We start from the raw sequence: 16,687 nt of genomic DNA on the forward strand, positions 1-16,687 counted from the left end.
TGCACGTGTTCGTTACATTGTCGGTGTATCCGATTGTTACGGTGGTGTTTAAATCTGTGTACAGGCCTATTCTAAGCCAGTAACATAGTATGAGTGGCAAACGGAAAAGGTGTGTCCAAAAAAACTATGAAAGACTTTTTGAAAAAGTAATCTTCTCATTTATGTTGTAAAAAAAAAAAAGTGAAGTGCTCCCCTGTGCTTAGCACCACGCCATGAAGGCGTATAGGGGGTGTGGGGGTAACGCTCCACACTTTCTTGATCCGGTCATGAGTGGGGATGATGTGATCATCATCTCATTTATGTTGCACTAGTAATAAATAATTACTATACAGTTTTAAGTGTTGTTTCATCATTTATGACCTATTAGCACATTATCTCCATTTTATCCGAGTTTTTCCGTATCCGAGGTAGTCTCAGTCCCAAATAGCTCGGATAATCGCAAGTCTACTGTAATTGAAACATTTCAGTAGAGTGTTATTCCAGCACTTCATTTTACTTGATTCTGTTTCCACAATATGCTGTGATATGACATCCATTGGTGTGGTAGATAGATAGTTTTCCCTAGGCAAAACAATCATTCTTACACATGAATTTCTACATGCTTAGATACGAGGGGAGACTGAAAAGTTTTGAGCCTCATGTGGAAGGAGTGATGCTAAGTAGTTAACATTTTGGAGGATGTATGGTTTGAGTTTTAGGACACTGGGTGAACTTCTATGAAATTCACATGTTTTCTTCTATGTTTTTGTCAGGTTGAAAATGAATAAGTGTCAGAGATGGAGTGACTGCACAGGCTGCTTTGGTCTAGTGTGGCTTCACCGCACTTCCCTATCCACCTTATTGCTCCAACCTGCTCCCGTCAGATTTTCATCTTTTCCCTGCTCTGAAAAATTGATGACTAAAACTGGTAAACGTTGTAAGTGCCAAAAGCGAAAGTGTTGGGAAATCGCATCGTTCCGCACATCAGCCCGTAAGAATGTGCACACTAGTGACCTCTTTACATGCCCTTTGAACTACTTGGAGGGCTAGAAGCCACATTTCACGTTTACCACATTATAAAGCATGGCACATTGCACAGTTTAACGTGGAAAATGGTGTTTGAATTATTGTGGCACTTACAGCGTTTACCAATTTTAGTCTTCAATTCACTTCGAGGACATCACTTCCAAACGGACGAAGGCGGTCATTCAGTAGTGTGAGACTCAGGACAAATCATTCTAACAGATGACTGTAAACAAATTGCAGCACAGAATGCATAAGTGCATTGATCTGGGGGGGGGGGGGGATTGTAGAGATTATGAGTTTATGTAGATAAATCATAATGAGAAACTGTAGCTCAAACACCCCTTCCCTGTGAGGCTCAAAACTTTTCACTCTCCCCTCGTAGATACATATACAAAGGCTGTCGCAGAGAAGGTGAGACAGATTTTTTCCTGGCTTGCCAACACTGCCTATGGTTTCAGCACTAGTCGCGTCGTGTAGGATGACTCATTCTGTTTCAGTAGCAAGTTGTCACATGTTGCGAAACCACATTAGTGAGCAGCTGTGTTGATTTACGTGGAACGTGTTTCATTTACCTCTCCAAGTTTTTGTGTATAACATTGCTTTTTACTATGAGTATTCAAGATGAACAGCGACATGCCATAAAATTTTGTTGGCGTTTAAGGAAAAGTGCTGCGGAAACATATGCAATGTTTCAACAGGCAAATGCTGATCAAGGCATACTGAGTAGAGCCACAGTGTACCGATGGCACAAGTTGTTCGAAGATGGGCGCGAATCAGGCACTTTGCTTCCGCATCCTGGACAAAGACCGTCCGTGATTAACGAGATGCTAGTGAATACTGTTGCAGCAATTATTCATGATGATAGGCATATGTCTGTGCGAGCGCTAAGTGCACATTTGGGCATATTGAAGGACACCGTCCACCGAATTTTGCGTGATCATTTGAAAATGAAGAAGGTTTGCTCCGCATGGGTAATGCATTTTGCACCATGATAACACATGCCCCCATACAGCGTGGGCATTTCAGGATTACGCGACGAAGAGAAAAATAGAAATTTTCCTGCATCTAGCATACAGCCCGGACCTTGCACCCTGCGACTTTTGGCTATTTCCACTTTTAAAGGCCGCTTTACGTGGTCGTCATTTCATGACGAACAAAGAAGTGATCACCGCAGTGCAAGTTTTCTTCAGTTCGCTACCTGACGACGAATTTTCAAAGACATTCACAAAGTGGCAGGAACGTATGGACGCTTGCTTAGCTGTCAATGGTGCCTATTTTGAAAAAGATGTACGTCTGCTCGATATGGCTGATTCCGAATAAAGATTTTGTGGTTTGTAATTTTTTTGTTTCATTTTAATGATTCTTGGATGGGTCCATGTAAATGCTTGTCTTTTAACTGCTACGCAGTCATGACTATTTGACCTATTGCACTCATTTTGGTCTCAATCGGCAGCTAATGAACCAAATTTTCACCCTAGTACAGCCAATGGAGGTCGCTGTTTTCCTATACAGGAATTAGTCTCACCTTCTCTGCAACAGCCTTTGTATATATTGAAATACAACGATGCTTTCTTTGATATTAAAATTGATGTACATGGTCTAAGAAAATGCTTTCATATTATTTCAGAAATTCCTGGATGAAATGGTTAAGATGCCTGATGTATGGTTTGTAACCAATTGGCAGGCAATACAATGGATGAAAGAACCTGTTACAACTAATCAACTTAATTCATTTGAACCTTGGAACTGCAAAGCACAGGTAAGTTCCATCTATCTCTATATTGTACAGGTTCCAGCAGGGAAACATTACTTTTTAAAAGTGGCTGTAGTGGAGCAGTAATATGCTCATTGTAGTTGAACACATGATGTCATTTTAGCCGCTATGGAGAAGTGGAACATGCAACACCAGTGGCAACTCATGTTTTTTTTGGGGTGTAGGAAGAAATTATGGTAAACCGAGGAAGGTTTGAAAAATTGTGTATGATGGCTCAACAAAGGAAATGGATTCAGCAAGAAACTTGAAACAGTTTTAGAGAATTCTTTGCTTACCCCCAACATTCTACCGATTTCCTGCCATAAAATTTCCTCATGAACAAAATCTGGCAGGATATAGAAAAGATAGGGGATGGATCATGGTATGGTTGTAAAAAGCTTGTCGCTGTGTAAGCATACTCCCTTTTATTTGAACATTTCCGCTGGTGAAGTAAAAATAAGATTTGGACGTAATTGTACTTTTATTTTCTGAAAACATATTCCTTTGAATTAGATTTCCCTCTCCCGGAGACTCACGTTTGCATATTATGCTAGATTTTACCATTGTACCAAAAGCAGGGTGCTAGGTGCCAACAAAGATCAAACTGTGCTAGGTTTAGTACCATTTTGCTTTGGTTTGCACCACTCATTGAGGAAACCCTCGATGCTTCCTTGCTGGATCTTCCGCGTGCCCCTTTTCCACTTCTCACCAATCTGCTTGTAGTGATATCAGCGAGGTTTCTCAGACAGGGCAGCAAGGCCTGTGTGTTCATTGTCTTTTGGCTGCACCTGGAGTGAGCGACAGCAGTCAACGCTTGACAGTAGCTAAGTTCGTCAATTGTACATACATTGAGGTCATAATTTTATAACATGCATTATTATTAAACTCCTAAAAAGTAGAGAACTGGAAGCAAGTATAAATGAACTGTATGAAGTTCCTCACTTCCTACATGGAGGAATCGCCCCTGAGCAACACCACACTTTCATATTTGGGACTTTTTTTTTTAAAGTTTTGACTTGGGTTACTTAAATGCTGCAAGAGTTCTGTGTGCATTTTAATGAGGGTTCTTGTGGAAAAGTGCCTAGTAAGAATACGATATTGATATGAATAGAAAATTTCATGTCAACCAGTAATAATAATAATAACCTCTGGTGCAACAGCCTGTGAGGGCCAGGGCATGCATGGTCTGTTAGGAAAGTAATGAGACTGATTTTCTGTAAACGATGAATTTATTATTTTTACAAATCAAGGTTATCCCCTTCAAAATAGTTCCCTTGGGCAGCTACACAGCGATGGAGGTGTTGTTTCCACTGTTCGTAGCAGTGCTGGAAGGCTTCTGCTGGAATATATTTTAGCTCGTCGGTTACGCTCTTCTGGATATTATCCAAAGTATCAAAATGGCGTCCTTTCAAGTGGTTTTTGAGCAAGGGGAATAAAAAAATCACAGGGACTGAGATCCGGCGAATAAAAGGGCTGAGGAACCACAGGAATGCTTTTTTTTGCCAAATTCATTGATGGAGACTGCCGTGTGACATGCTGCATTGTCGTTATGCAGCATCCAAGTGCGTGCAATGTCTGGTCACCCTTTCCTGGGTCTTGCAAGGACTTCATTCGGTACACACGTTCAAATTTAACTCACTACTGATCATTCTCACCGTCAATCAACGATCTGACCTCACAAGAGACCTCACTCTTTCCACATTGTCATCCGTTTTTGAGGTTGAAGGTCTTCCCACCCAAGGTTCGTCTTCCACTTGTTCTCGGCCTTCTAAAAAGGACTTCTGCCATCTGAACACTTGTGCCCTAGATAGTGCATGTTCTCCATAAGCCCTTTGTAACTTTTCATAAGTCACAGTGGCGGATTCGCCAAGCTTAACACAAAATTTGATGGCACAACGTTGTTGAAACTTTTGCCAGTCCATTTTCGTAACGCACCTCACAAACACAACTTCACGTCAGACGCTCTCAACAATCGTGTAGCAACTGTAGCAAGTTGAAACTTGTACTGAGTCAACGGCAAACATTCACCTACCTGCCGTGTGAAGGTGGGGGCAGCAGCGTTGCCGGTTCGTGCACAGTGTTGCCAGTCTCATTACTTTCCTAACAGACCACATACTTACAGACTGCCACCCTCATCTGCCGAGGTGGGAGATCATCTAACCAGTGGGTCAGCACGACAAACCCCCAGTCATCGTTAAGTGGTTAAGTGGTAGAGCAGCCACAGGCTGAACTTCACCCATGAATAAGGAATTTCTAATTCTAACTCTAATTGTTGTAGGTTTCCATCATGACCAAATTACGCTAGTCATTCGTAACTCCCCAATTTCCACACGATGGTGGGTAGACACTGGTCCCATACACAGGCAGAAATCTCAAGAGAAAAGTTGTTATGCTTCTCCCTGTATGACACTGAAAAACAAACCACTAGGTTGTGTGTAAATTATGAGAACACAAGAGAATATTGAGAATTTTAGGCAGGCACTGGAGAACAGTCCTTGTCTTTGTACATCAAAGCATGGTGCTGCAATAGGAATTTTGGGAGTAATTTAGTATCAGGCATGTAGCCAGGAGGAGGGTTCCGGGGGATGAAACCCTACTCGAAATCCTACAAATATATAATTGAAGTAGTGTATAGTGGTAATTAATGTTACTTCCATTAAACATGTTGCACAATAACTTGTAATATACTGAGAAATTCAGAAATTCATCTTAAGGGTTTCTACCCCCCCACTTTTTTGCTCCACTAACAAAACACGTTCTAGCATTTTTCCAATGCCTTTCCTGGCCAGACGCCGGGCAGGTTCAGCGTAAAGGACTCTATATTCCTTGCTGTCTATCTGGAGGGAAAGCTTGGATCTCTACAGCACGCGCGCAAATGCTCTCTCGTACGCCAGTGTACGGAGCAGAGGGCTACGGTGATTGATTCATGTGACCCTTCCTGCCTTCTGAAGCAGACGACAGCTGTAGAATTCCTACCTGGTTCTTCGCTCTCATGGCACAATACGCAATATTGACTGACGTAACTTTACCAAACTCAAATATACCACTTCATTGGCCACTGCATTGTATAATTTATCGCACGAACAGCGATGTGCATTAAAAACTAAAATATCAACACAGTTTTTGTCAAATAAGTTGGTGAAGTCCTTGTGGTAGAAGTTCAGCCTGTGGCTGCTCTATCACTTAACCCACAAAACTATTATTTTTTATTATTTTTTCGTTAGTATCTGTCAATGGAAATGTTTAGCATTCATTTGAAAACTCTTAACATCGAATGCTCTCTGGATAAAATTATTTTAAAATGTTTATCAACATTCTCAAGATGTAATAAACAGTGGTCTGAATTACTAATCGGCACTGTTAAGTCAGTTGAGTGTACTATAGTTGAATCATCTACCCACCTCTGTGTCAGAGTGTTTTGCACAGCGTGCCAAGATGATAGAGGCCCCTGATTTGAATCCCGGGATGAGCACGGGTGTTCTTTGTGAGTGTCTCTTCATCAAGTTCATCAATATCATCACTCATATTCATATTCGTGATTAACCAAAAGTGGTACAAAAGCGAAGTAAAATAAACCAAATCAATCAGTAGTTGGATCATCCACAACAATGACGTTTGTGATTCAGGTAGGTTTTTAAATGACTTGCGTCATGCAGAAAGGCATAACAAAAAGGTATAAAACACCAGAGTTGAAAACATTTGTGGCTTAGTGAGGCATCTAATTTTCTAGCTAAAACATGCATGGATGATGTTTTATTGAAAACCCAGCTGACTTCAGGCAAATAAACCTGTGGCGAATAATACCATAAGTAAATTATTAAGCAAGAAAGGGCTGACCCTTCCTTCGGACTTGGCGTTCCCACCCAAAATGCCCATGCTACACCACTGCTGATTAATATCTACATAATGAACTATGTTTACAAACTGTTATCAGAGCCTGATATGAAGCATTACAAATTACCATTTATAATTTATTGTTGTGTTGAAAAGCATTGATAAATTGTTGAGTTCCACAGCTAAACAGACCAATGGTTCAACTATGAACCAATATTTAGTATGGCAGTTCATATATTGTTCCTTGACAGAAATCTTCTTACAGCCTACAGCTTGTGGTGTTCATTGTATTTGATCAGTATTGCAGTCCATGATATTGATTGTGAATTGAAACTTAGTAGAAAAAATATGCGAAAATTGTGTCTCAACCAGGTGTCTTTGTTGGTCTGTATAGCTAGTTCAGGGGAAGTCCCAAGTAACCACAACTGTTGGTCCAACTGCAGTTTTTACATGGGAAAGGTTGGTCTTACGTTGGGCCAACGGTTGTTGCCAGGGGCGGCACCAGGGGGGTGTGAAGGGGTGCTTGAACACCCCTTCATTTTCTCCCGCACCCGCTTCAACACCCCCTATTCAAAACCTATGTTGAAAACATTAACTCTTACAGTGTAGTCACATTGAGCGCCTGAGTGTTAGGTACTGTAGTGAAACCGCTGTTATTGTATACAACAGCTAAGCACTGAAAGGGAAGCGGCACATATATTCCTGTACTGTCGGCAGTCTCTTTAAAGATCAGATGCCGTTGTATTTTCTTTCGTCAGTATTGTTGTTAACAATTGTTTCTTCTTTTGTTTTAAGTGGCCTGTTTGTATTTATCGATATATGCCTACAGCTCAGTGAGTTCTTTTTGTTATTTGCAAAAAATCTAAATTAAAATGTTATAAAAGAGAGAATGCGGTGCCCTATTAAATTAATATTGTTTTCAGTTTGGAATAATTTGGATCTAAAGATTTTCTTGCGAGCGAAGCGAGCAATATCATTCTTCTCTGTAATGCATTGTAAATTACCAGAGAGAGAAGTACGACCAACTATGCACTTCAGACTGTTACTGCTAAGCAGTTTGGTCTTAAATGAATGAACAATTGTTAGAATGAAAAGGAGCATGCACATTTGATAGATTATTATCATTTTTGCTATTGGTTTGTTAGAAAGCGGAAGAATTGATTATGTAATGCATGTAAATAATATGTTATATATGTATATGCATTAAAGAAACTTTGAATTCGTGTACGATTTAGTGTTAACATGTTGCATATGAATTTTCTTATTTCTTACGTCGGTCCATGTTGCATATGTGTAAAACATATGTTGTACATGAAAGTTATACATGTCATATGTATAAAATGAATTATATTCATCATGCATTTTCTTTCTTTCAAAAATACAGTTTGTGTGCTTGTTTTCAATTATTAGCTAATATGAAATTGAACGTGTTGAAAAAATATTTTAAATCGTTTTGCAACACAAATGCTTTAGCACTGACTTCTCCTTTTTGTGTGATATACAATGATGATAACGTTTTTGATACTGCTACTACTAATAATAATAATGATGTAATTATTATTATTATTATTATTACGTTTATCCTGGTACTTGCCCCCCGACATAAATTTTGGTTACACCTGTGGTAAAACATGCATGCATATTTCATGCTTTCTTTATTTTCAACATCACACTCCCAAAATTTAATTCCGCACCCCTTCATGATTAATCCTCGTGCCACCACTGGTTGTTGCCAACGCTTGCCCAACCATGCAAGAGTCAAAATCAATTTTAAAAACTACTCTCTCCTGTTAAGACAACTTTCAATAGTATGCTGTAAATTCTAGAGTGTAAAAACAAGTGACATGTAATAGTGTTTCTTTTTCAATATTTCTGTCACAGCACATACTGGACACATATATTTTGTTAATGAAAGTAAAAGCTACTCATAACTTGCAGACACTCACGAGTCCTTTGTCAGCTGCCATGGCTGATAATGATGTCATTTTCATTATTATTATTATCATTATTATTATTATTATTGGCATATCTCTGTGCTGGGAATTGCTTATTGTTTGCCTCTTTGGCTATAGCAGAACAAAAACATTCTTATAGTGGTTCAAGATCTATATAATTAAAATTGACAGTTTTATGTGCAGACTAAGTTCCATGAAAAGTGGAAAACTAAGTGAACTCTAGAAAGTTTTTGTGCTACCACTTGAAGGTATCTTGAAAACAATGATACCATATGGCTTTCATTACATTGGCCCAACGTAAAAACCACATGTTGGGGAAACATTGTAAACTCGGCTAAAATTATCATTGTCCCAATAGTATGTTCTTACAACATTTGGTTACTTGCGTAGTTCCCTCCATTGCAGGGAGATGGCATTAGTGATCACATACCCAAGGGTGTCCAACAGATGGAATGGACACAGAGAGTACTCACACAGTGATCTAAGTTGTGTACATTGTGGGGAGATCAGAGATTACTTTGGTAGTTTAGTGTAGAGCATTGGGCAATATCTCAGGTTTTGATCCCTGGTTGAGACAATATTCATATAACTTTTCAGTAAGTAATAATATATTCTCCGTGTGATATATGCTAATTCATGTATGTGAAGTGGTCCAATTTTGAATTTATTCATGTATTTATTTTCAGTTTGAACCCCAAGAGAAAGCTTGCAACATTCCCAAGGCATGTAAATTACACAGCAGAGTTCTGCGAAATGATCGTTACCTCTACACATGTTATGAATGTCCACAGCAGTATCCTTGGATAAGAAATGAATTTGGTCTTGACATTTAAGTCAATTATTATTTTTTGAACATTCTAAGCCAGTGTATAAAGCTCACCAAGACAGAAGCTTGTACAGTCATGGACCCTTCTGGGTTGTAACGGTCCCATTGAGTCAATGGGTTTATTACAACACAGAAGTGTCTGTGACTGTACATAGACATCAACTGTTAGAGCAAACATTCCAGTATTAAATTTTATCTCTTGATGATAATTTCTATTTCAAGTATAAAATTTTGTAGAATAAGTACCTTCCAAATTTTTGAAAGAATATACAGACCACACACATTATGTATATAGCTGTTATAATATGAGAATTATAATGTATTGTTAATCATTGTATGACTATTATTTTAATATACGATAATAGTGACATTCTGTGATATTTTTTTCTGCAGATTATTTAATCACTGGAATTATAGAATATAGGAAAGTAATTATTATGTCAGAGAACTTTGTATCTATCTTCTTTTCTTTTCTATTTGTTACAAAAGTGATGATTTTGTAAAACTATAAACTTACTCAAAATGTGAATTAAGAAAACAGTTCATGTGTGCTGCACTTCCTCTATCAATGATCTTTTAAACATAACTAGAGATGCATAGGGACTAAGGCTGAGCTGATACCACTTTGAACCAATACTGATACCAATACTCTCACCTTTCCCACTGATACCGATACTTAAAAGTTGTAATAATCAAAAATTGTTGAAAATATTGATTAATAATTTGTGTGCAAATTTTCCATTCTAATTACATGCATTAAAATATTCAAGAATTACATCAGGTTATTAAATTACATGTCATGATATTACAAAATTCAGTTCTTTTCACACAAAACTGGTGCAGAATAAAAAGAAACTTCGAATTTTGCATAATTTTCAGGATAATTAAGACTTCGCGAAAGTGTCACACGGCATTTTTGCGGAGTCCTACTATAATACCAAAATGCCGGAAAAGTAGCGGCCGGTATCGATAAATAAATCTCAACTAATACTTTCTAATACCAATACATCAGCATACATATCGGCTCACCCCTAATATAGACATCAATCAAAATTAATAATTCAGAAAATATTTCTTTTCATTTCATATGGAATTTTGTGTGTTTAATTGTAACAACTCTTTTCATGACTTTCAAGCATTTTAACATTGCTTATGTTAGCAATAATGCAATTATTTAACTTGAAGCAAGTAGCTTCTCTTTGTGTCAATGCTTCTTTGCATTGTAAATGAATATGTAATAACTTTTTGAATAGTACTACACTGAGAAATATTTACTCAACAATAGTTTCCTGAAACTAAACTAATTACAATATACATATTATGATTATGATAGCAATTTGATTTATTAGTTTTCCCCAGCATGAAATTTTAATTGATTTTTCCACACATAGACATGAGAAGCTACAATGATCATAAAGGTTTATTAACATATACACATATTAGTGTAACAATGCCATTTATTGGCATGAAATAAAAACGATATAAAATATTCCAAAGAATATTCGAAATGAATATATTAAAACTATTGTATTAAAGCAGTACAAACATAAATGTCTCTTATTTGTTTGTGTATGTATGTGCGTAAGACTTAAATAAATACTTTGCACTCACTACTGCAGCACTATTTGTGTAAACGAACTTCATTGCTTTAGAACAAATTAACATAGCTAATGTTTAAGTACAAAACCGTAAATTCATATATGTATTTACTTAATTGAATTTCTTCAGATATACTTTACTATATATAATGATGTCATGGATTTAATTTTTCTTTTGCTCTTTATTTTTAGTAACAATGACATTTTGACATCAATATGTGAAGCAAGTGATTGTATAAATGCATTAGTATACAAATTTTATACACGAAATTAAAAATAAGTAATGGCACATTTGAAATTTTTAAATAAATCAACTATAGTTATGTCTCACTTCCAGAGTTATGTAATATTTATTTCTGAAGGAGAATATTATATGACATATAGGGTCAAAGGCAGATAAGCCATCAATATAGAGTTATTATATTAGTGCCTGGAATAGTAGTACTTCTCTGTATAATTAAGAATTATGTTTGTTATTATAATTTATTAATAATAATAAGTTGTTCCTTCTACTAAGGTTTACTAAACTTGAAAATTAAGAAAGTTTGGATTCTGATTTTTAAGTAATCAGCAAACGGTAAACCATTCAGTGTATTTCTATTGCTTTAATGGTATTTTGGTATGTGATTGAAAATTAGCTGAACATTTGACATAAAATAAGTGAATATATTTTGATCTCTGTATGGATTGAATCTGTAATGTTTTAAATAAAAGAAAATATTGTGGTCAGAATGGTGCTTCATTTTTCCCCTTTGTGCAGTATTTATTGAATTTTATCCTAATTAAGCAGTCACTCATATAAAACACTTACTTGTTTGGCTAGTAACCTTATATTTTCAACAACTCTTGATTTACCACACTTACTGTTGCATTCGTGTTAGACAGGATTCCACTCGATTTACCAACTGAGGAAAACTAGGGTCCAAGATGCAAGATTTGATAGCATCTTCAAGAGGAAAATCAGGAGGGAGAGCCTCTGAAACAGAATATAAACAATAATTTAAACATTTTTTTTATTTGTGGCAATCAGTTGCATGCTTTGTTACTTTCATTGCAAATTTGACAAAAGCTCATCTCTCTTTCAGTGCCAAGTATTTGTCATCATCAGGGAAAAGAATTATATATAAATACATATTTTCATGATACTAAAATCAATGTTGTTTGCGAATTGTGGTAAGCTTCAAAAATCTTATTTTTATTTTCCATATAAACCCCTTCTCTGGTTATTTATCATGAAGGGGAAAAATACACACAGCTAAAGCATAGACTTCATATCAAATGTTACTGATTTTTTTGTACAATCAAGCAATGGAATAAACATTCTATAAAACAAACTACAAAGCTTACAGCGACTGCATTAATAGCTACGGATATGGCGGAAGGGAAAGAAAAATTCAGAAGTATAAAGCAGGGCAGTGTGTGGACCAAACCTGCAGCTAGAGGGGGGGCAGTTGTCCCCCTGAAAGGCTACTTTGCCCCCCCTGTGAAAAATACAGAACACTAATCTTTACATTTATACCATGCGTTACTCTAGCAACACAACAAAGACACTTATTGATTTTGTGATTTATTAGGGCGTATGGGATTCTGTATAATGTCCTATTAGGATTGGGGGGAAGGGAATTCCCTTCCAGATTCAGAGTTCAGAAAATGATTTCGCAATTTTCAGTATCTAGAACAATTGTGACGTTTTGAGTAGTCTTGTATTAAAGGTGCCTAATGTGTTCGGATGTGTTGCTATGAACTTGTAACTGCTTAATTTTTTGTTTCCCAAGTATACCTTTTGTTAATAGTGATTCATGTGGTAGAGAGAGGGAGTGGATATTTGTTTTTTTGTTGCAACAATGAGTGATGACGTGAAATTGATGAAGAGACACTCATAAGCAGTGCTGTCAGGTGTCAAAACATGTATTTCAACTAGTATAATATAATACAATTCAAACAATATTTTGCAAAACGGTTAACGTAACCAGTAGGCAAACATTGTCTGTAGTCACAAGAGTCTCCCCTTTGAAGGAAATAGAGTCTGTGGTGGACTAAGGAACCCATGTTTCAATGTTTTAGCAAGTACAAGAAGATGTATTACAAATTTTTACACAATTCATCAAAGTGTAGATAATTTGTAACCATTATTATTTAATTAATTCGATTTTTCTTGCATAGCACAACACAATGGTGTTGGATTCTCATTAGATTCCTTTGTGCATAAAAATCTTACATACTGGAAACTAGAGGGAATCATTATGAAGCATGATTTATAAAAGGCTCCCTTAATTAGTTCTGCAGAGAGGCCCAAAGTTGTTGGTACATATTAATTGTCTATTAACATTATCGACCTGTAAATATCAAGTAGATACAGTCCCTATTAGCCTATTTATGTTAAACTTTATATTCTCTGGCAATGTGGTTATTATCGAAATATTGCTATTTGATGTTGCTAGAAGTTTTTTTTTTTGTTCATTGTAGTTTCAAGCTATAATCCCTTTTCTGTTACGTATCTCTTTTGGGGCAGGGGGCAAGTGCCTCTGTGCACCCTGCTATAGCTGCCAATGCGACACAATATATTAAAAATTTGCCCCTCTAAGATTGACTTGGCCCCCCTACAAAGAATTCCTGGCTACGGGCCTGGTGTGGACTGAGTGAGAACTGTTATTATTATTATTTTACATTTATTATTATCTTAATTTCACTTGATTTTGTTGCTTTGGTCAGTTGGTTATGAAAAATAAACAACTGTTAGATCTGTATGTGATAATCAGATCAGCTCCTTTGATTGGTGTATTCAAATGTTATTATCCCAGTTGTTCACTATTAAAAGAGGAGAGAGAGAGAGAGGGGAGGGGGGAGTTTATACTAACTATTTTGCAAATCTACAAAAATGTTCATATAATATATTGGTATTTCTATCTTGTGAGTGATTTTGTTAGGCAATCAAATGAAATCCAATAACATCTTGTCATCAACGGAAATTTCACCAAGGTATACCAAATTTGTAAAAATTCATATTTTATTTTATTTTTCACGAAATACTAGTCTCATTATCATTGAGCTACCAATATGTTCAGCATCGTTAAGTAAGCAAGAATCGGTGAGAAATATAGCACAGGGTGCGAAATCCTGGGGTGGGGGGGGGGACGGGGAGGATTTCTGACCCACCAAAACTAAGCAATTACTTTTAATTTCAAATATACTGTACTAAGAATAACATCGAAAACATACACAAATTAGTGTAGTTGTGAGTGTTCAATGCTTTTTCTCTCTCAAGAGATCATTAACAAATCTACATCAATACGCACAACAAAAGTGAAACAAGAATGCAAAATAATAATAACTATGAAATCCAATTGATTTATATTAACATAAAGCAAGAACTAAATAAAAACTTACACATAATAAAACATTCAACTATTTCATAATTTAGTAACATCTTTAACCAGTTAGTAAAGTAGTTTGCTACTTTATAATATCTAATATATATGTAAATAAAAATGACAATTTTATTTTGTAATTAATAATAATAATAATATATTTTTAATTTAGTAATTTATTTGTACTTTTAATAACATTATAAATATGTATATTGTATATGGGAGAAGGGAGGGGTTTGTAGATTAATATATTTCTCCCCCCACCAGTCTAAAATGATTTCGCACCCTGATATAAGGGGGTGATAACACTTCTTCTGGATGCGAGCCTGAGGTGCACACCCATAGAGCCAGACCACCAGCCACCACTAGTAGGAACTTGATATCAGGATAGATGCACATATCGAGCACCTGTAAGGTATGCACCAAACTTGGAGAGATTCTTTATGTACAGATATGCATCTTTTTGCTGTATATGCTATTGTTCTTGTACTATAAATGTTCAAAACCCTGAAGGGAATTATAGAATTAGCCTGTAAATAAATAAATTTATATGTATGTATGTATATACACACATAGATATAGCTAGATATCAGGAGCATATATTCTAGGCTAGACAGACTATCCGCAAAGCCTCAGACTAAAAATACAGAAGAATAACCATTTAGGAATAATAAATAAAATTGTTCATTACAATAAGAATGTGATAGTGTTTCTGGAGTCAGCAACATGATTTCTTAGAAGTCTGAAACCTGGCTACCATTGGCATGGCTATGTTGCTTCCTTGAAGACATGAGAACAAGCAAAATGGCTGATTCTAAATACTTATACATGGCATTTCTCCCTTTCTTCATGGCCTAGTCCAGATCTTGAACTCAGCATACACAACAAAATAAGCTAAAGCATGAAGAATGTACACATGCCTCAACATATGATTCACACCTAGAACTTTTGGTTTTATAACATATTTATGTTGAACACTCAGCCAAATGATATAAACTTAGGCCCATCAATATGACTGTGGGGAAATATGGTACTATGTAATCTTATAATTTTCATAATGAAAATACAATTACCTGCAGCACCTGCTATTCCTTCCTGCTTCAGGATGTGACTAGCTAATTCCGGTATGGTGGCTTTCAGGTCTGGTTGGATATCTGCGATGTCCTGCTGTAGAGAGCTTTCTGGTTGGCTAGATGCACCTTTGTGAGTGGAAAGTAACAATAAAATTAACAACATTAACAGGTGGGCTGAAAAGTTCGTAGGCTAACATAGTAAAAAATATTTTTTTGACAAAATTCGATTTTATTATTCAATATAGTTGCCTTCGAGGGCGATACAACGATTATAGCAGTCATACAATTTTTCGATGCCATTTTTATAGTACGATTTCTCTTTAGCCTCAAAATAGGCCTCAGTTTCGGCGATTACCTCTTCATCAGTGCTAAATTTCTTTCCAGCGAGCATTCTTTTAAGGTCTGCAAACAGGAAAAAGTCACTGGGGGCCAGATCTGGAGAATATGGTGGATGGGGAAGCAATTCGTAGTCTAATTCATATAATTTTGCCATCGTTTTCATTGATTTGTGACACGGTGCATTGTCTTGATGAAACAGCACGCGCGGCACCCATTTTGCACACAGCTTTCGCATGTTCAAATATTCATGCACAATATGTCCAACACGTTCCTTTGATATTTTTAAAGTCTCAGCTATATCGATCAACTTCACTTTACGATCATTTAAAATTATTTTGTGGACTTTTTTGATGTTTTCGTCGGTATCAGCCTCTTTGGGGCGTCCACTGCGTGCATCGTCTTCGATGCTCATTTCAAAACAAACATACTGTAAAACGTGAGAGAGAGGGAGAGTTGATCAGCACCATTACTGATAAAATTTGTGCAATAGTACACCCAGCACAGAAAAAGGTACTATGGGGGTGACACCTATAAATCATATATTTTGCAGTTTTTTACATTGCTAACGTACTATTTTGGAATGTGGAACATTTCCTAAGGTGAAATAATGCATTTCTAACTAAGATAATGTATATTTATTACATTTACGAGTACTTACTGTCAGTGGCGTCGCTAGGCCATCTGCTTTGGGGGGGGGGGGTTGCAACCAGATACATGACTTACTAGTATTGTAAATATTTTTAATGTTTGAAAATAGCAAAGTGATTAATAAGACAATAATATATAACAAGCATAAGGAATTAAAACTAACATAGACTTAGTGCATTAATTTTTATGAAAACAGATGGATATTCTTGTCCTGTTTTTCTAATGCTGGTGAACTATGTGTTTATGTATCAGCTGTACTCTGCGGTTCGAATTTCTTGCAAAATTATC

General features: G+C 36.4%; 2 protein-coding genes across 5 annotated transcripts in view; one reads left to right on the top strand and one right to left on the bottom strand.

Moving 5' to 3' along the window:
* ChLD3 (Chitin and LDLR binding deacetylase 3) overlaps positions 1-11,692 on the top strand; it is a 58,768-nt gene extending 47,076 nt beyond the window's left edge. The window contains exons 10-11 of the mRNA XM_083115647.1: positions 2,633-2,764; positions 9,234-11,692. Of these exons, the coding sequence (XP_082971773.1) occupies positions 2,633-2,764; positions 9,234-9,380 (279 nt within the window). The 3' untranslated portion in view covers positions 9,381-11,692. The remainder of the gene's footprint in view (positions 1-2,632; positions 2,765-9,233) is intronic.
* The window catches only part of LOC145982060 (uncharacterized), a 98,322-nt gene that overhangs the window by 67,047 nt on the left and 14,588 nt on the right, over positions 1-16,687 (bottom strand). For 3 of the 4 annotated variants that reach the window (XM_083115650.1, XM_083115648.1, XM_083115649.1), the window contains exons 5-6: positions 15,413-15,538; positions 11,836-11,947 (exon numbers count right to left, since the gene is read on the bottom strand). In XM_083115650.1, the coding sequence (XP_082971776.1) occupies positions 11,836-11,947; positions 15,413-15,538 (238 nt within the window). Of the gene's footprint in view, positions 1-11,782; positions 11,948-15,412; positions 15,539-16,687 lie in introns of all 4 variants that reach the window. The other variant, XM_083115651.1, reaches the window with a different exon arrangement.

This window comes from Lepisma saccharinum, chromosome 30, assembly GCF_977018435.1.
Source record: "Lepisma saccharinum chromosome 30, izLepSacc3.1, whole genome shotgun sequence".
NCBI lineage: Eukaryota > Metazoa > Arthropoda > Insecta > Zygentoma > Lepismatidae > Lepisma > Lepisma saccharinum.